The sequence below is a fragment of the Alexandromys fortis genome, unplaced genomic scaffold (genome assembly GCF_014885135.2).
Source record: "Alexandromys fortis isolate MF-2015 unplaced genomic scaffold, M_Fortis_MF-2015_v1.1 scaffold_70, whole genome shotgun sequence".
Lineage (NCBI taxonomy): Eukaryota > Metazoa > Chordata > Mammalia > Rodentia > Cricetidae > Alexandromys > Alexandromys fortis.
In genome coordinates, this window is record NW_026067955.1 from 3672072 (window position 1) to 3691968 (window position 19897).

The window sequence follows — 19897 nt, forward strand, 5'->3', positions numbered from 1 at the left end:
AAAACATCTACCAAGTGAGCTACTAGCCCCTCTCCAGGAGGTCTATTCTGGAGCCAGGGAAGGGCTAGGGGCTTCTCTCCCACTCCCTTGGCGCCTGCGCAAATGAAAACAAGCACTTGGAGTTGCACCTCTGCCTATGTTTGCTTACCTAAGAGTTTAGCTAGTGTGTGTGGCACTGGGCAGGAACCGCAAGTGACGGCTTGCTTAACGGAACTAACCTTTTCAAAAGTTCTCCTTCCACATTTAGAAATGTTTTTGGCCCAAGTTCTCTGTTCTGCAGTTTGTTATTTCAAATGTCTGCATAGTTTAGAACATTGTAAATACTGTGTATATATGTCTGAGATGATTGACATTTTGTGCATAAATTGTTCTTGCACATAGCAATTGAAGTCCTGCTATTCTACTATAAAACACTACTACTCTATTTAGAATATGAAAAACACTTACCTTATAAAATTCTATTTCAGTTATTTGCTGTGCCAACCTAACTCTAATCTAAACAATGCTGTCATCTCCACCTAGTGGCAAGGCCACTGCCTCCATGTACTTGGCTTCCTAGCTGTCAGAAAAAAATCATAATGAGATAGACAGACACAGCAGTGTTTAGAGAAAGTCAGAGAATCCCTTTCCACCATGGGGTGTGTGAGCAAATGTGTAACAAGATGGCCTCAGAAAAGGCAAATCCTTTTTCACACCCACACCAGAGCAGCACTTCCTTTCTCCAGGCTGTTGAAAGCAGCTTGGTTCTAGGTTGACTAAGTCAGGAGGTGATTTTGTTGGGGTCTAGAGAAGAAAAAAAGTCATGAGTCTATCCTGAGGTCAAGTGGGCATTCCTGGTTGGGCAGAGAGCCACAGGAGGGCTCAAGCTGTCTATGGGGTAACAAGGGAAGGCAAGACCTGCAAGGTCATGGCAGCACTGACAGGCCAGCTGTACCCATGCCTGTCACTGTTCGGTGGCTGCAGGCAGTCAAGTGTTTGTGGAAGGGACCAGCATCCGAGGAGTGAAGTTTAGCTTCTAACATTTGAGTCTGTTCTTCACTGGCCAGACAGGACCTCACCAGTGCACGTCACAGCTGACGCTTCCCTCATCTCATAGATGGCATGTGAGCACAGCTGAGGCCGCAGGCTCTGCACGCCTCGGCTCCTTCCCACCCCGCTTCCATCGTCTCCATGATCCTATGTGCGGCTGTAGGGAAGCAGCCACGGGAGCACTGGAGCTCTGTTCTGACGTGGCCTCAGCTCTCAGCAGGGCCAGGTCTGAGGCTGCTGGTGCCAACAGTTCTCTTATTAAAAACAAAAAGCTAAACAGTCTTCATAAGAAATCAGAGAGAGTGCTAAGACTTCAAATAAAATGCTAAATTTTCTAAAGTTGTTGCTAAGCTTTCCAAATAGTTCTTTAACTGCTTACTAGAATTCATGGCACAGTTCCCTAAATGTTGAAAAAGCTGAGTTGGGGGGTGGGGGGAGTAATACTGAGATAAAATTTCAGTCGGACATGAAAGTCAGGTTGATTCTGTCCCAGGCTCCCCTCACACTGGCAAGCTGGTAGGCCTCTAGAGTTTCCATGTCCATTCTTCCTTGCCATGCCCTGGGCCTATTGCACGAGAGGTTTCCACAGGTTCGATTTTACTCAAGTGTGCAAGTGTCTCTCGGACCATCTAACTTACTCATCCACATAGGCACTGGACAGCAGCAACGGTGTGGCAGGTAAGGCTACCTGCCCAGCACGGCCACTTTGAAAAGGTGTGACTAAGTGTGACCTGTCAGTGGCAAATCTTGTTCCTGTATGCTTTTTTTAAAATACCACTACAGCTATATTTTTATAAACAAAACATTAAAAATGTAATGTTGATAAACTCTTAGGGGTAATCCAACATAAGAAAACTAAGACCGTGTTGTTAGGAAACGAGTCAAGAGGAATCTATGTCAGGAGAGGGGTAGGCACACTGATGAATGGATAAGGGGTAGCCAAAAAGAGCTGGGGAGTCTGGAGGTCAGTGGCGGCAGCAGGGAAGAGGACCGCCTCCAGTCAGTACATGACTCATGTCTCTTTCAGATCTGTAGTCTCGACATGCAAGGTGCTGGAGACGGGTTTGATGCTAACTTAGGAATCTTTCCATACTGCAGAACAGTTCTGACAAATGCATGTCCTTGTGCAGCCTGGACCCCGACCAAGCCACAGAACACAGCCACCCCTTTGGGGATCTAAGGATACTTCATACATATAACTGTGACCTGCAGTCACTTTGAATTTTGCATGCCATTTTAAAGAGAAAAGCGTAAGAAAAGGAGTACTACTTAGGACGACAAGCTTAATTTAGAGCCCAGCTGCCATTCTAACCTGTCTTCACCAGGCTTTGTGATGACAACGTGAAGATTCTAAAAGAATCACCACTGGGGGAACTTTACATCAGTTATATTTGATTACTTAGAACTACTTTAAAGCACATTTTCACTTCTGAATTCCTCAAGAGTTTCACCATTTCTGTATCAAAGGTGCTAATGGAGAAACATTTTAGGTTTTAAAAGCTGTCATTAAGAACTCAGAGCAAAGCTTATAAAAACATATCAGTAAAGATAGCTGTCAATCACAGATCTATCAGAGTGTTATACTAATGCCAGGCAATACACAAACACCACACTGGCATGAGAAATGCCCTAATTCCATTCATCTTGCTGCTGCGTCTCTTTGTTTTACAATGTCCACCTTGCACATCTTGTATACACAGACCTCTATATTTCCTAAGTTCAGATTGATTTACAGAGTAACCCGTGGAAGTTCTTAGCAGGGCTTATTTACAAAAACACAAACTTAGTTTTGAAAGTCATGTTCCTACTGGCTGGTCAGCATCAGTGTGTGTGCTCCTGTGTGCAGTGGAGGCAGACACTGAGGAATATACCTTCAACAAAGACTGCTTATGACTTTCCCTCTTCTTCTCCTCCTCTTTTTTGGCTACAACAGATGCCACACGTCTTTCTTCTTCCTAGAAAAAGAAATGTTTTTTAGAGAAAGTATCCTGAGGTGTTAAGCCATGTTGCAATGAGGTGTGTGCTAACAGAAAACAGTCCATGGAGGAAGGGTTGGCATTTTCTCTATCCTTTCTTCTCACCTCCTAATTCTAAAATGAATTGAATATTTGTAAGCCCGCACCTAACCCTGTAGGTGAGCTAAATCTAGCAAATTAATACAAGAAAGAAAACAAGAGGAAGGAAAGGAGAGCCAGATTGTCCCACTTTTCATTATAAAAATTTCCCTGTAATTTTGTCAATTCTACTTTAATAAAGATGGAAAAAATAAACTTGTGAAATGAATTCAGGGCACATCAGAAAGATTATTCATCATGATCAAGTTGGCTTAATTTCAGAGAGTCAGGGATGGCTCAATATAGAAAAGTCAATAAATACTATATATTACATAAATGGAGTGAAGGACAGAAATCACACAGTCATTCAACTTGATAGGTGCAGAAAAGGCTTTTGAAAAAATCCAACTCCATGATAAAAGTCTTGAAGAAACTCAGAATAGAAGGACCACATTTCAACATGATAAAGACTATAAACACAGGCTGGAAATATGGTCAGCAGTTAAGAGCATTGACTGTTCTTCTAGAGGACCAGGGTTCAATTACCAGCACCCACATGGTAGCTCACAACTGTCTAACTCCAATTCCAGGGGATCCAATGCCCTCAAACAGACATAAATGCAGGCAAGCCCCGAAGCACATGAAATAAAAATCTAAAAGACTACAAACAGGCTGGAGAGATGGCTCAGAGGTTAAGAGCACTGACTGCTCTTCCAGAGGTCCTGAGTTCAATTCCCAGCAACCACATGGTGGCTCACAACCATCTGTAATGAGGTCTGGTGCCCTCTTCTGGCTTGCATGCATACACACAGACAGAATATTGTATACATAATAAATAAACAATCCCAGCACTCAGGAGGCAGAGGCAGGCGGATCTCTGTGAGTTCGAGACCAGCTCTGGTCTGCGGAGCTAGTTCCAGGACAGGCTCCAAAGCCACAGAGAAACCCTGTCTCGAAAAACCAAAACAAACAAACAAACAAACAAATATTTAAAAAAAAGTAAAAGACTACAAACAACATTCCTGCAGCCAATATTATAGTTAGTGGAGAAGAGCCTAAAAGCATTCCTACTAAAGCAAGAACAAGATGTAGGTGTCCACTTTCTCTACCCTTAGTCAATATAGTGCTCAAAGTCTAAGCTAGTAAGACAAGGGAAGCAAATAACAGGGATGTAGACAGGAAAAGGAGAAGGCAGAGCATCTACATTTGCAGAGGGTATGAATCCATACTTAGGAGATCCTAACAACTCCACCAGGAAATTCCTAGAACTGATAATACTTTTAGCAAAAGCCAGGCTAAAAAAAAAAGTTACCATACACAACCAATAGCCTTTCTGTACACCAATAACAAACACAGTGAGAAAGGAACCCAGGGAATATTTATACTAGCCTCAAAACAAAAACATCAGAATAAGCCTAGCCAAGGATATGAATGACCTCTATACTGACAACTAAAAAACACTGAAGAAAGAAACTGAGGGATCTACAAAGAGATGGAAAGACCCCCAACCCCACCCCCATGCTTGTAGATCAGAATTAGTATCATGAAAATAGCCATCCTACCAAAATTAAGCTATGGATTTAATGCCATCCCAATAAAAAAAATCCAGGGCCATTCTTCACAGAAAGGGAAACATAATCTTAAAATTCAATACATAAGCAAAAAGGACTGGTTAGCCAGAACATGTCTGAACAGAAAGAATACTGTAAGAGGTATCAGGACTTCAGGCCCTACTACAGAGCCAGAGAATAAACCAGCAGCACGACACTGACCCAAATCCAAACTCCTAGGAAATAACAAAGGAAAGGGAGAGGGAAAAAGAGGGAGGAAGGAGGGAAGAAGGAGGGAGGGGAGAGAGGAGGGGATAAAAAGAGGGAGGGAGGAAGAAGAGGGAAAGGAGGGAGGAAAGGAGGGGAGGGAAGGGAGGGAGAAAAAAGAAATGGGAAGAAATGAACAACAGATGCTCTGAAAGGTGTTGGCTTGCAGTGAAACACAGTCAGTGACAAAAATCAGGCCAGAGACTGCCTGGCCTGAAACGTAACTTGTAATACTGCTGCTGTCTAAATAAAGATTTATGCAAGCTTACTTTTCTAATTTTAGAAGTTTATAACCTAGCAGTGTTTGGTCATATGATGTAGCTGTTTTAAAAGGAATGGAAATTCAATGTGGTTTTGGTAAATTTAAAGTATGGGAAATGATTGCTAATTAAAACAAAACTAAGCACAAGTAAAAAGGAGAAATTAAGTAAAAATTTCAGAACTTTGCTCCCTAGCTTCACAAAATAGCTCATTTAGTAACTATGCCATACTGCTGATTTAATAAATCTGCTGGGTGCTAACAGTCTCCTCTGTTAGAGGTGATCTAAGAGAAAAAAAAATATGGCCTACCTTTCTAAAACAGACAAAAGTATTACCCTATGATTTCAAGGACTGTGCAGCATCTCAGAGTCACAGAGCACAAGGGCTGTTTACAGCCACCTGCTGAGGGGGCTGTTCTGCTGCCTTGCCAGTGAACCTCAGAATCCACCCAGTGTGTTCAGCCTGCACTGGGGCCACTGCTGAAACCACAGCCTCTCAACTACTTCGTGTCCTTTCTGAAGGAGCAAAAAGACACTGGTGCCCCGAGTGGCCTCATCTAGAAGACACAAACTAGAAGCCTCAGTCATTCCAAGGGCCCAGATACAAACACAACAGTAAGCTGCAGGGATCACGTAGGACACATACTTTAGAGATGCTCTCATCTGATTTTCAGAGAAAGTGAGAGGCTATTAAAGGCAGTAGGACTTTAAAAAGAATTCTGAACCCTGAAAAACTGGATTTACACCAAAACCATTTAAACACTGAGGGTTTTAAGGATATGTATGTATATATGTATGTAAGTATATATGCATTTGATGACTATATTTTAACACACATAATTATGAAATAGCTGGCTTTATAAGTAAAAAACTGAGTTTCTGGCTGTGAAGATGGGCCATGAATCTGTTTTGCCAGAAGGAAAAGAAAGCCAGGGGTAGTTCTGGCACCTCTAAGACTAGTTCAGACTCTGGGATGAAGCCACATCCATCCTTCGTGAGGCTAAAAAGGCAATCTATCTGAAGCCAGAGATTTAGACATTTTTCCTGCCTTTAGTTTGCCCAGGAAGACCCAATATAAAAACAATGTCAAGTTAGTCAACAGTGCCGGATGACCTGGATCACACTTGCTTCAGGTCACAAGCTCTGAAACAACCACAGACGACCTGAGAAGTCCCAGTGATGGCAGTTCATTCTCTGGGATTTACTTCACTCCAGTGTACTTTTAATAACACACTTAGAACACACAGCTAGAGCTATTGTTTCCCTAGAATACACAAACACTAAAGCTCTAAGGATCACAGGCACTGTGTTGTTTGTCCAATATCACTAGACAGAGAAGAGTAGTTTTTACAGTCTTTAAAGTTAAAATTAGGAGCCAAGTTACCCGTCTTCTACTGCTCTACTAATATTATTGTCAAGTACTGGGCTGAGGAGATGGCTCAGTCAGGAAAGTGTGTGCTTGTCCGTGCCTGCAGCCCCAACGCTGGGGAAGCAGAGGCGGAAGGGCCTCTGAGTCTTACTGGCCAGAGAGTCTGTTTGAATCAGTGAGCTGTGGTTGGGGAGAGACCCTGCCTCAGAAACTAAGGTGGAAAGGGATTGAGGAATACACCCATCAGCTACAGGCCTTCACATGCGTGCACATTGACATGTGCACATGCGCTCACACAAACATGCACACACAAAAACATGTTATAGACACAAGAAGTGTTAAGGAAGTTTATTTCATGCTAAAAGAACACTGCAGATGTTTTTGGTACAGGGTTAGGTATTCCTGGCAGCTGCCATTTGAGGGCATCTTATGCTCAGTGCACGCTTCCATAATGACCAGGGCACGGGTCACGAACATAAAGAATCATGAACAACACACTGGCTTCCAAATGTCTCTCTGGAAATGACACACATTAACGATGCATTTATTAAGAAATTTACAGGACCACATGTAACTCCAGAGGCCACACACTACAGAAGGAGAACCCCGTTTTCAATAGCCTTTGTAATGTCAGACCCTGTAATGTCATTTTTTTTTTTTAGATCAAAGTTTACCTTGAACAAACTAACTGTGAACTTGGGGTGAGCAGTCTGATATAAATTCTTTTTAGAATGCTGAGTGTACCTGCCTTCCCAAAGCATTGTCTTTTAAATAGAGAAGAAAATTCCATTTTTTAAAAAGGTGTTTTACTTTTATTATTTGTGCATGTGTATTGTTTGTATGAGCATCCACCATCTATGTGTGTGTGTCCTTGGAGTCCCTGAATCTGGGGTTACAAACAGATGTGGTGCTGGGTGCTGGGAACTAAACTCCGCCACCCCACATTTCCTGTGTAATGGTCGTTGTTCTACCTCCTCAGGTTGTTACACCCACTGCCAAGTCTTCCTTCTGACTTCGCTGTTCAATTCAGGTGCCCCGGAAATGCTACAGATGGCTGCTCCCTACCTAAAACATAAAACCGCAGCTCAGAGGCTGGGGAAACAAACGCTCAGTGGGCGGCGCCTGCCCTGCAAACATCAAGACCAGAGTTCAGACCCCCAGCACCCATGTGAATGCCGCGTGGGCGTGGCAGCCCCCATATAATTCCAGCATTCTGCAGTCCAGAGAAGGACAGGGTATCCTGGGGGAAGCTGGCTACTCAGACCTGTCAGTCAGTGAGCTCTGGGTTCAAGTGAGAAACACTGCCTAAGGAAATAAAGCAGAGAGTGATTGTGGGAGACTCCCCATAGCAACCTCTGGTCTCTCCCTGGATACTTACTTATACATATGCAAACAGGCACATGCATACACACATACACACACACATATGAACATCCTAAAAACAATAGTTCAGAAGTAATCTGACAATTGAAGGGAAAAGGAGGGGGATTATCTCCATTTCTTGATTTCTCTGCTTCTACAAATGAATATAGTTTGAAGCCATGCTAACTATCATTTCATAATTCACTCAAGTTTGTGCAGGTTTGTCCATGCACATGCTCATCGGGTCACCATTCCCCACACCTGTGCTGGTGACCCTTCAGTCTGCGGCTGCCGTGAGTAAATATTCCTGCACCTGTGTGAGGGCTGGTTCAGCCTGCTGCCACTGCTGATGTAAAGTCAAATATTGTTTCAACTGATCTAATGTTTTACCTTCTGAAATTCTTTTATTTTGCTAGACAAAAGGTAATCAGATTCTATTCTGTAAAAGACATGGAACTGGGCCAGGTGTGGCACTTCATATCTAAGCCAGCACCTGGGAGGCAGGGCTCTATGAGCTGGAGGCCAGCTTGATGTGCAGAGAGATTTCCAGGCTATCCAGGGATACATGAATAAGACCTCGTCTCAAAACAAGAACAAAACAAAACAAAACCAAATAGGAAAATAAAACAAGGGATGGGGGAATGGCTCAGTGGTTAAGAACACAGACTATTCTCCCAGAGGTCCTGGGTTTAGTTCCCAGGACCCACACAGCATACCTGTCTATAATCCCCAGAGGATCCAGCATCTTCTTCTGGCCTCTGTGGGTATTGGGTATGAATGTGGTACAAACACATGCATGCAGGCACAACATTCATACACATAAAATAAACAAATAAATTTTAAAATAAAATAAACACTCATGCAAGCACTCACATGCACACACATGTAACTCTAAACAAACAAAACATTAACAATTAAAAATTTACAAAACAAGATGCCAAATACTTTAGGCTTTGTGAGCTAGATAAGATTTTGATCTCAAATCTTCTTTGCCTTCTTTTTTAAGTGATATTTTAAAACTATTAAAAACTATTCTTCGCTTGAGAGCCATATGAAGACAGATGTGGATGGATTTGGTTGTAGGACATTGTTTACAAAGCCTGTCTTGGACCTTAGGTGGGTGAGCTACTTCTGGATCCTGACTGGATCAATTTAAGTTCCCCAGCTTCTGTCACCTGATATACTTTATCAGGGTACCATCAATATTCCCTCATCTAGACATTAACGAAAATGTTCAATAGAATGTTGGAGGAAAACCCCACAGTATACCCATGGAGAGTTCTCAGAGGCTGGCATCAGTCAGTTCCTGTGTTCTGTGGGTATATGTGAGTCAGGAACCTGCAGGTACCCAGCTTGGTTCAAAGTGACAGCAACAAATGCTTTGCTCAAATACTAAAGATATGGTCTATCCCAGTCTCCGAGAGGGACTACTAATAATTAGCCTAGTTTGATCACTGTTACACACACACACACACACACAATGTCCCACAAATACCGACAGGTATCATGTCAACTAAAAATGTTTCAAAGAGAATTCATTTTGTCTGGAAGGAGATGCTCAGTGAACTAATGGTGCTTCCTAGTGAGCACTGCCTGCATGGTTCAGGTTCTAGCTCTTCTAGTCAACCTCAAGCTGTCACAGCTGGGGACTTTACACTCTTTCCTGTGATAAGAAGACAGCTTAGCTAGCCTTGCCTTTCAGCTGCTCTGCTACTCTACACCACCAGGCCAGAGTATAACCTTTAAAAATTATGTATGTATGTATGTATGATGCATGTATTGGGGGTGTGTATATCATGACAAGAACATGGAGATCAGAGGACAATTTCAGAAGTTGGTCCTAAGGATCAAACAAAAATTGGCTAGCTTGGTGGCCAGCACCTGTACCGTCTGAGCCATCTTACTAGCCCCTGGTGTAACTTAGTCCAGCAAATCATTCAGTAGATGAGGGCTTGACAAACTCCAGGACACAGACAAAAGGCCAGATCTGTAAATAATAAACAAAGCTATGTCCCTTTATCTGCATATTATCACATCTGCTTTCACACTGCTCCAGCTGAGCAGTTCCGCAGGCCACCTACTCCCCAAAGCTGCGAGTTCTTACCCTCAGGTCCTACAGGACGAACTTCGCTAATGTCAGCACAAGACAGGCCTGGACCCAAACCTGTCCCATGTTCATCTTGTGAATCTTTAGTTTACTCTTGATGAACCACAACCCATTCTTCTGCGGAGAGAAACTAATTAAGAAGTGAGGACAGCAGTGGGTCAGCCATTTGTGTGTTCCCCGAGGTTTAATTAGAGTCATCAGCAAGAGCACAGCTGAGGAGTTTAGTTTTGTTTTGGAGTGTGGACAAACAACACCCAGTGGCTACAATGCCCACTAGGAAAAATGACTTCTTCCTGTGTAAGCATTAATTGCCAATAGCTTCTCAGGAAGGGGTGGGGCCTAAAAAGTTCCCCCTACGTGATGGAATGTTAACAGGCCCTATCAGGTTGGACAGCATTTTTAATAGGCAAACTGTTTTCCTAACTCCAAGGCTTCAAGAGCTCCTCTTATTAAGCACAGAACAAAAACACTCTAAGCCTGCTTAGACATCTGCACCGTGCATGCCACCCCCTGCACTGTGTATACCACCCCTCTGCACCTTGCATGCCGCCCTTCACCCCTGCACTGTGTATACCATTGCTCTCCACCTAGACAACCTCGTTTCACTGCTGTTCTTCAAGTCCCGAGTCAAAAGTTTTCCCTTTGAAAGCCTTCTTACTTCTCTGATAAAGTTAGGAGTTACTTTGCCTTTTTGTGCCATTTTGCCTCAGGCTTCCATGAGATGAAAGCATGTGAGTGTGCATGCGAATCAGGCAGGCAGGCAGGCAGACAGACAGACAGACAGACAGATACATAGGCAGGAAGGCAGACAGAGCTGCTGTGTTTTCTAACTAGATTGTCCCTATCTGCTGTAACCTGGCTGCAGACCTGCCTGTCGTAAACTGTAAAGAACTGTGACTCTGCTCTTGTCTGATGCCTCATACACACCCTACCACAGAAATCCCCACTTAACATGTGTACAGAGCACATGAGGAGTATTTTCACAGTGCTTCTTGGTCAAAAGGAAAGTGTCACAATTCCCTTTACTAACGTCTAAGCAACTAAACTGGCATTCCCGTTCTAACAAAGTAGACACTGTGTTCACATTCCAACTAAGTAGCCATTTGAAAAAGCCATTTGTGCAAACTGAAAGAAAGATAAATATTTTAAACCATCAGTGAATACACCATCAGTTACAATGAATGGTAGGTGAGTTGTAGGGTGTATCCTCTCTCCCACCCAGCCTCAGACTGGACACTCTGACCCTCATTTCTGGGTCTAAACGATCAGGCCAGCTGTTTTTTGTTGTTGTTGTTGTTTTGTTTTGTTTTGTCTACCACTTTATACTGATATAAACTAACCTACATATGAGTGAGGAACAAGATCACAAACAGAAAGAATAACATCCTAAGGAAGACCCTGCAGGACAGGATCTTCATCTGAGTAAAGATTATCAGCAAAGGAGCAAGCATGAATAACGTACCTATTGACAGATTGCAATAAAAACAGAGAAAATTGACATTCATGACTAAGATATGTGTTACATAAAACTTAGTTTCAAAGAAACAGTGGGAAATTTTGAAGTGAGGGTCATTCTATAAAAGAATTCATCTATGGAAAAATGAAAGTTTATTCAAGAAACGGCGCTGGCACAACTAGATATCAACATGTAGAAGAACACAAATAGATCCATATCTATCACCATGCACAAAATTCAAGTCCAAATGCATCAAAGACCTCAACATAAAACCAAATACACTGAACCTCACATAAGAGAAGTGGGAAATACACTTGAACACATTGGCATAAGAAATTACTTCCTAAATAGTAGCACAGACACTGAGAGAAAAAATTAATAAATGGGACCTCCTGAAACTAAGAAGCTTCTGTAAAGCAAAGGACATGGTCAATAAGACAAAACGGCAGCCTACAGAATGGGAAAAGATCTTCACCAACCCCATGTCGGACAGAGGACTGATCTCCAAAATATACAAAGAATTCAAAAAATTAGTCATTAAAATAACAAATAATCCAATAAAAAATGGGGTATAGACCTAAACAGAGAACTCTCAACAAAGGAATCTAAAATGGTTGAAAGACACTTAATGAAATGCTCAATATCCTTAGCCTTCAGAGAAATGCAAATCAAAACTAACTCTGAGATTCCATCTTACACCTGTAATAATGGCCAAGATCAAAATCACTGATAACAACTTATGCTGGAGAGGATTGGGGTAAAGGGAACACTCCTGCATTGCTGGTGGGAGTGCAAACTGGTACAGCCCCTTTGGATATCAATATGGCAATTTCTCAGAAAATTAGGAAACAACCTACCTCAAGACCTAGCAATACCACTTTTGAGTATATGCACAAAAGATTCTCAATCACATCCAAGGACATGTGCTTAACTATGTTCATAGCAGCATTATTTGTCATAGCCAGAACCTGGAAACAACCTAAATGCCTCTCGACTGAAGAATGGATAAGGAAAATGTGATACATTTACACAATGGAATACTACATAGCAGAAGAAAATAATGACATCTTGAAATTTGTAAGCAAGTGGATCTGGAAAACATCATATTTAGTGAAGTAATCCAGACCCAGAAAAAACAAATATCATATGCACTCACTCATAACTGGCTTTTAGACATAAAGCAAGCAAGCAAATAAACAAAAAACTAGCTTACCATTCACAATTCCAGAGAACCTGGACAACAATAAGGACCTTAAGAGAGACATGCATGGATCTAATCTACATGGGAAGTAGAAAAAGACAAGAACTCTTGAGTAAATTGTGAGCATGGGGATCATGGCAGAGGGTTGAAGGGGAGGGGAGAGAAAGGCAGGGGGCAGAGAAAAATATATAACTCATTAAAAACAATTTAAAAAAGAAAAGTTAAAAGAACTCATCTAAACGTCGCAGTCAGGAAAGGTGAAGAAAAAGTGGGTTATTTTACTATGAAAAGCGATGTCTCACTGGAGGAGGCTGAATGTGGCGCTAGTCTCTCGTCAGTGTTAGCGTCTTAGTTGCGCTGGCAGAATGTGGTCACATTGCTGCAGAACTGACAGCATCGTGCTCTCAAAAAATGTTCTGTAGGCCGGGCGATGGTGGCGCACGCCTTTAATCCCAGCACTCGGGAGGCAGAGACAGGCGGATCTCTGTGAGTTCGAGACCAGCCTGGTTACAGAGCTAGTTCCAGGACAGGCTCCCAAAGCCACAGAGAAACCCTGACTCGAAAAACCAAAAAAAAAAAAAAATGTTCTGTGCTTATAACTTTAAGTTTGAGGTTGATTTTTAACTAAAAAGTGAACTGTGAAGGAGCAGATTGCTGTCTTTATGTTTACAGCTGTGTGTTCTGTAGAACCGCTGTCTATTCAGCAGAGCAGGTGACCCTGTCATACTCCCGGGTCCCAGGCAAATACACTCTGTGGAATGTATGAGGGGAACAATCATACACGATCATTCTCCTTTATTATGTATATGAAATTAGGGAAATTTCCATGGATCAACAAGTCATTATTGAGGCTTAGTAAATCCAGCTCCATTCTGCAGTACTATGTGAGGCAGAGAAGGAGGGGACATCTGTAGAGCACCTGCTTTAGAGGGGGAAGGAAGGGGTTCTACCCTGAGCACTGTCTACTGTTGGACAGACGGGGCTGACATGCAACAGTGCAGCCATGTACTCAACTATTCACATACGCAGCTAGGATAGACAGGACTGACATACAACATGCTCAACTACTCAGGGGTTAGCTCTACATCTTTTCTGCCTCATCTTCAGCAAGAAGAGCAAACAGAAGTATCCAGGATGCCCAACTAAGGAAGACATGGAAACAAGGGAAGAGAGTAGCCCCTAAAATACAAATCACTGTTGACAGCAAATGTCTGAGTAAACGGACAAAGAGCTGTCTCTCCATCATGGAAGAAGAGCACAAGAAAACCCTAGGACCCACTCATGGTACTCACAAATTCACCTACATGTTTAGCTATTCACCACTCACTCCAGATGGCCACAGTTGTCACTAAACAATCAATGGAAACAGCACTCAGCGAGGAGCTGACATTCCAAGAGTAAGTCATGAGGCAATCGCGTGAACCCAGCTACAGACTCCACATCAAATCGGCACAGCTTGGGGAAAAAGCAAGTAGAGGTTTGGTCTATGTCAAGGACAGAGACGAACACACTGAGGTTAGCCTTGGGTATTTTCTGAGAAAGTAAGCATTTGAAGAAATGTGAAGGGTCATGAGAGAGAGGCAGGCAGGTCTTCTTGGAGCCAGTGCCATGCTGATATGCACTGTGCCCTGGAGAATCATATGCAGATTCCCTTAGAGCAGTGGTCACATTGAAAAGAAGTCTCACTATAGGAAACACAAACCAGAAAGAGAATGCCGAGGAAGGGCTGTGTACACGAGGAGCTATGACATCTTTATCAACAGCAAGACCAACAACTGTAAGACTCCACACAGCTCCTGGGGCCTCATAGCCTTCAGGACTTTATACTTTTGTTCCCCCACAACCCTGTGGGATGGGGTACTTAGGTGACTGCCTAACTTGAAGGAAAAGGAGACAAGAGGGAACGAGTAACTGCTAAGGAGTGGTCAGCATATGTCAAACTGCCCTACGGCTCCAGCATGACACTGTGTTACTTATGCAGCTCTCATTAGTTATTTGAAATCAGTTATTAGCTAAATACTGAGCAAGAATGAAAAGCAAATTTGGAGTCTGGCTTGATTTTTGGATTTTAGAAGCCCCATTCAACGAAACTGGAGCTGGGCATGATGGTTTACAAAACAACCCTGTACTTACAATTATGAAGTATATAATCACACTAAGCCATAGTTTCCTAATTAGTTAAAATTAACAAGCACTCAAGCAACTGGAACCCCAATTTCCTAGGCCACACTCAGGGGAGTAGGGAGGTACACAAAGGCCACACTCAGGGGATCAGGGAGGTGCTGGAGGCCACACTCAGGGGAGCAGGGAGGTACTGGAGGCCACACTCAGGGGAGCAGGGAGGGTCACAGAACGGCACTCACCGTGATTCTCTTCATGTCTAGCTGGCGCAGCTGCATCATATTCTGAAGGACCGTGTGTTTGTACCATGACTCTTGAGCTATTGGATTGCCATCAAAGGTGATGTCTGAGAGGGACGTTGACTCAGCAAGGCAGGAAACACTGTCAAAGCTGCAGAAGAGAGGCCACTGAATTATTCTGAGGCTTTTCCAACAATATTTCCAGTTTTTAAAAATAAGATTTTCTTTTTTTTTCTTTCTTCTTTATGTGCACACTTGTTTCTGTGAGTGTGTCAAGATTCCCTGGAATCGGAGTTACAGACAGTTGTAAGCTGCTATGGGGGTCCTGGAAATTAAAGCTGGGTCCTCTGGAAGAGCAGCCGGTGCTCTTAACCCCTGAACCATCTCTCCAGCTCTTGTTTTGTTTTGTTTTGAGACAGTCTTGCTATGCAACCCTGACTGATCTGGAACTTTTGTACTAGGTAGATGAGGCTAGCCTGCTTAGAACTTACAGAGTAGGTAGACTAGGCCAGCCACAGGCTTACAATAATCCTCAGCCTCTAAGAACTGAGATGACAGGCAGGCACCACCACTCACAGCATGTTATGGACTTTGAAAGAATAATTTAGATCTGCAGAAAAATTGAGATGATATACAGAGTTTTCACACACTCCATCTCCCATGTCATTACACACCGTGTGTATATTCGGGTAGACAGGCTAGCACTCCTTGTTCCTGGCACTACAGTGCTTACTCTCTGAACTCCACATTCCTTACCCATTCCTGAAAGCAACCATTTCTCAGCACAGCACTTCCTTCTATTAGGGACCGGAATCAGCAACAAAGCCTGGGACGGAAATGCACTTTTTAGCTATTGTGACGACACTTGTTTTAGGTCCCTCCGATGGGAGAGGAAATATGTGTGTACACTGCCCTGTGTGTCTGCATAAGCACATGCCTTAACATGTCTCCGTATAGCCAGCTGTGCTCATATTAACAAGCACAGTTCCTCCTGATGTCTCCAAATCTCATCTATTACCCAAGCTTCCTCCCCTTCCCTGTCATAAGTGACCACTCCAAAAGGGAGGAGCCTGGCTTATATCATACACTACCCATTTACTGGAATTTTCTATTCCAGTTTAAATGTATAAAGGCACTGTAATTTTTTTAAACTGCACCCACAAATGACCAATTTCTATAGGCCATCATGTCCCTCCGTACCCCAGAGATTGGTTCATACATTTGCAATATAGTCAGAATTTCTTAGGGTCAGAGCCTGCATCCCTTACTGAGATATCAAAATCTCTTGATGGTTTTTCAAATGTAATACACCTTGAGGTTCACTCTTTAGGGTTCTAACATTCCGTGACTTGTATCAAATGGATAGAGTATGTGTTTACTACTGAAGTACTGTATGGAATAATTCCCATGGTTAAGAGAAACTCCCCTGTGCTTTACTCCATCCCCCAAATTTCTGGAAAGCGCCAATCTTTCTACTTTCAGAGTTCTGCAATTTCCAGAATGGTGGATGGCTGGAAGCATGTACTACAACATACTCTTAAGTCTGGAAGGACTTCTCTCACTTGGCAATATACACCTAGCAGGCTTCCACCCATGTCTTCTCCTCATAGTACGTTTTTTATAACTGAGTAATAGTCCATTGTATGATTATATCGCTTTCTTCATTAACTCCAGAGCACGCCTTGATAATATGTGAAGACATTGTGAGTCTTTGGACTAAGCTCTGGATACATAACAAGAGAACTGCTGCTGGCTCACGCAAAGGCTGATTATCTGGCTCTATAAGATACTCAGCTAGGGCTATCAGCTCCCTGTCCCTGCCAGCATTTGATGTTCATCGGTGTCTCTGGATGCTAGCGACTCCATCAGGTTAACAGTGGCATGGCGTTGTTTCCTCAGCAGTTGCCTTCATCTCCCACAGGCACGTTTGCCCGTGCTCTATCTTAGTGGTATTTTCAGAGCCTTTGCTCATTTTAAGTGGATTCTTTGTTTTCTTATTGTTGAGCTTTACAAGGTTTATTAAATACATTATGGTTATGTGTCCTTTACTAGGTGCATGCTTTGCAAGTATTTATTACCTGTTTCTTTAAAACATGATTTAACAGCCAGGGCGTAATGGCAAACACCTTTAATCCCAGTACTTGGGAGGCAGAAGAAGGCAGATCTCTGAGTTCAAGGCCAGCCTGGTCTACAGAGTGAGTTCCAAGACAGCCAGGGCTACACAGAGAAACCCTGTCAAGAAAAAAATCAAAACAACAAGAAAAAAACAAAACAAGTAAAAATGTATATTTATTTATGTAGTGTGTATATGGATATGCACATGCCATGGCAGATGTGTGAAGGCCAGAGGAAACTTGTGGAAGCAGTTCTCCCCTTCCACCATGTGGGCCCATTGGATCAGCTCGGGCCCTCGGGTATGGCATTGGATACCTTTACCTGCGAGTCAACTCCCTGGCCCCTCTTCATTCCCTTAACTGTGTCTTTCCAAAACAGGGGGTTGAATTTTAATGATATATAATTTAGTAATTTCTTCTTTTTGTAAAATCCTGTTTTAGTTTCTGAATAATGTCTTTGTTTTCTTCTACAATTTAGTTTTGAGAGTTTTACATTTAAGCTTACAACCCATCTTGAGTTAATTCAATGAAAGGTCCAAATTCACATTTTCTCACATTGATGAATTGTCTGCGTTTTTGGTTGAAGATCCTCTGGCTGTATCTATTTGGGTATTTCCAGGCCTGTACTTGGTTCACTGATAAACGTGTCTAGTCTTTTACCTCTGACCTGCTGCTTTAAGTGTTGTGGCTTCAGAGTAAGTCTCTGTAATGCAGCTTTGAAATGATTCTAAAACATCATAGTTCACTCTGCAAATGATTCTAAAACGTCATAGTTCACTCTGCGAATGTCACTGACAAGAACATGAAGTATAGTCCCTCTTCCCATGAAAATGTGACATTGTACCTAATCAAGTCACAGGTGAATGACTGCCTTCAACTACTAGGCTCCAAAGTAAGCATCAGTCTGCCATCCCCACAGATGTACTGAAGACCCGGCCTATGGCAGGGCTGCTTCTGCCAGCTGTAAACTGTTCTGCCAGCACCAGCTCCACTTGTGAGTGCAGAGGGGCCTGTGCGCCATCATGGATCTTGTCTGTGCTGGTCAAACCACCTCTATGAGTTCACACTATAGAAAAACACTCCTCAGCTTCATTAGACTTCATATCTACAAAGACTCCCTTCCATTCTGCCCCAGCACCTAGACTGTAACAATTGGGCTCAAAGTGACACAGAAACTTCCTGTGTGGTCACTATGCCTCATCTGTCAAGCTCATTCCTTCCTCCCTTGTCAAGCACTGTGAATAAAAGCAGAGGAACATTGCCTCCCCACAGGCAATGAACTGTGTGTTAATGAAATCCCAGTGTCACGGTCAACTCCACTTAACTGTACCAGACAGTCCTTACAGGCTGCTGTGCGCCTTCAAGCTTTGTCCTTCAGTGTCATGCCAGGACCCTGGGTACCGACCCTTACACATGAAATGTAGAAACCATCTCTCGACAACTAGAAAACCACATACTGAGATTTTGATTTTTTTAAAGATGGGAATAATCACTTTATAAATATTAATCCTGAAAAACCTGGGAAATTCATTTACACCAGAGCTCAGCAACTCAACTATACAAACACTTATGCTGAAGAATAGATAATTTTTCAGGATTTATGTTGAAAATTACACCCCTGTATGAAGAAGAGAAGACACAGAATAGCATGCTACAAAAAACAACCACGTGACAGGTACAGTAACGTTCGTCATTCTTTGTTTTCATATTCAGACAGCTCTTCATGTTTTGAACAGATTCATAGTAAAAACATCCGATGTGATGTCACCCCAGAGTTGATCTTTACTGATCTGTGAGTTCCCGATCTGAAAGTGTGTTAAGGCATTTGAGACACGGCCGGATAATTACAGGAAGGCATTTAAAACAGGGGGAAATGAAGTTTGCAAACTTAAATTTAATAATGGCTTTAAGTAGATTTGAACAAACAGCTGCCACTCTGCACCAATGCCTTTCACAAAAACCCGCACTGAGGACAGGAACCGAGAGGAGTTGTGGGGGATTTTAGGTGGTGGGGGGGAGAGGGATGAGAGTTGGGGGTGGGTAATGGAGGCAGAGATGGTGGATGGGTGGCCGTAATGTAACCAGAACTGTCTCTCAGAAAAATCCCAATTTAGTGATATTGTGTAGTGGATCCAAGGAAAGAAAGACGTTAAGAGTAGAAAGCTGTGATCACAGTAGGGGGAAAGGTTGTTGGAGACCAATGCATTAAAAACTGTGGCAGTCTCCCTGGGAGTAAAGAGCAGAGACCCAGGGAAGACTGAACTGTGAAACAGAGTTCCTAATCATTTGGATGTGATAGAGAGAATGCTGAATGATAGCTAGGCTTCCCTCTCAAGTGACTGACTACAGTTGTGGCTACAGGGTACAGATGCTGTCAAAATTCATTAGACTACGCTTCAAATGAGTACACCTTAATACATGTAAATTATTTCTCAGAAGGATCGTTCAGAAAATTGGAGACTACTTTATAAGAACACATAGTTCCGTGACTGAATAAAACAATAGGGTAAAGTCTAATTGTTCCAAAGCGTCCTACTGATGAAAAATGATAATTGGATTTTCTTCATCCTATTCTTAGAATTATTTAAAAGGTTATAGATTATTCAAGAATTAGTTGACCTAATGTATATTACTAATCAGATATATACACTGAAAGAAATGCAAATAGTGTTCCCAGATTTAAAGAAAAGTGTGACGCCTGTATCGTACAACAGGCGGGTTCTCTCTGTGTTCTTATTTGCCACCTACAGCTAGATGCAGAAGAGCCT

General features: G+C 42.6%; 1 protein-coding gene across 11 annotated transcripts in view; it reads right to left on the bottom strand.

Annotated features, from left to right (window-relative positions):
• The window catches only part of Lrrc49 (leucine rich repeat containing 49), a 114293-nt gene that overhangs the window by 24203 nt on the left and 70193 nt on the right, over positions 1–19897 (bottom strand). For all 11 annotated transcript variants that reach the window (XM_050151924.1, XM_050151930.1, XM_050151926.1 and 8 more), the window contains 2 exons: positions 15019–15166; positions 2901–2984 (listed from right to left, as the gene is read on the bottom strand). In XM_050151924.1, the coding sequence (XP_050007881.1) occupies positions 2901–2984; positions 15019–15166 (232 nt within the window). The remainder of the gene's footprint in view (positions 1–2900; positions 2985–15018; positions 15167–19897) is intronic.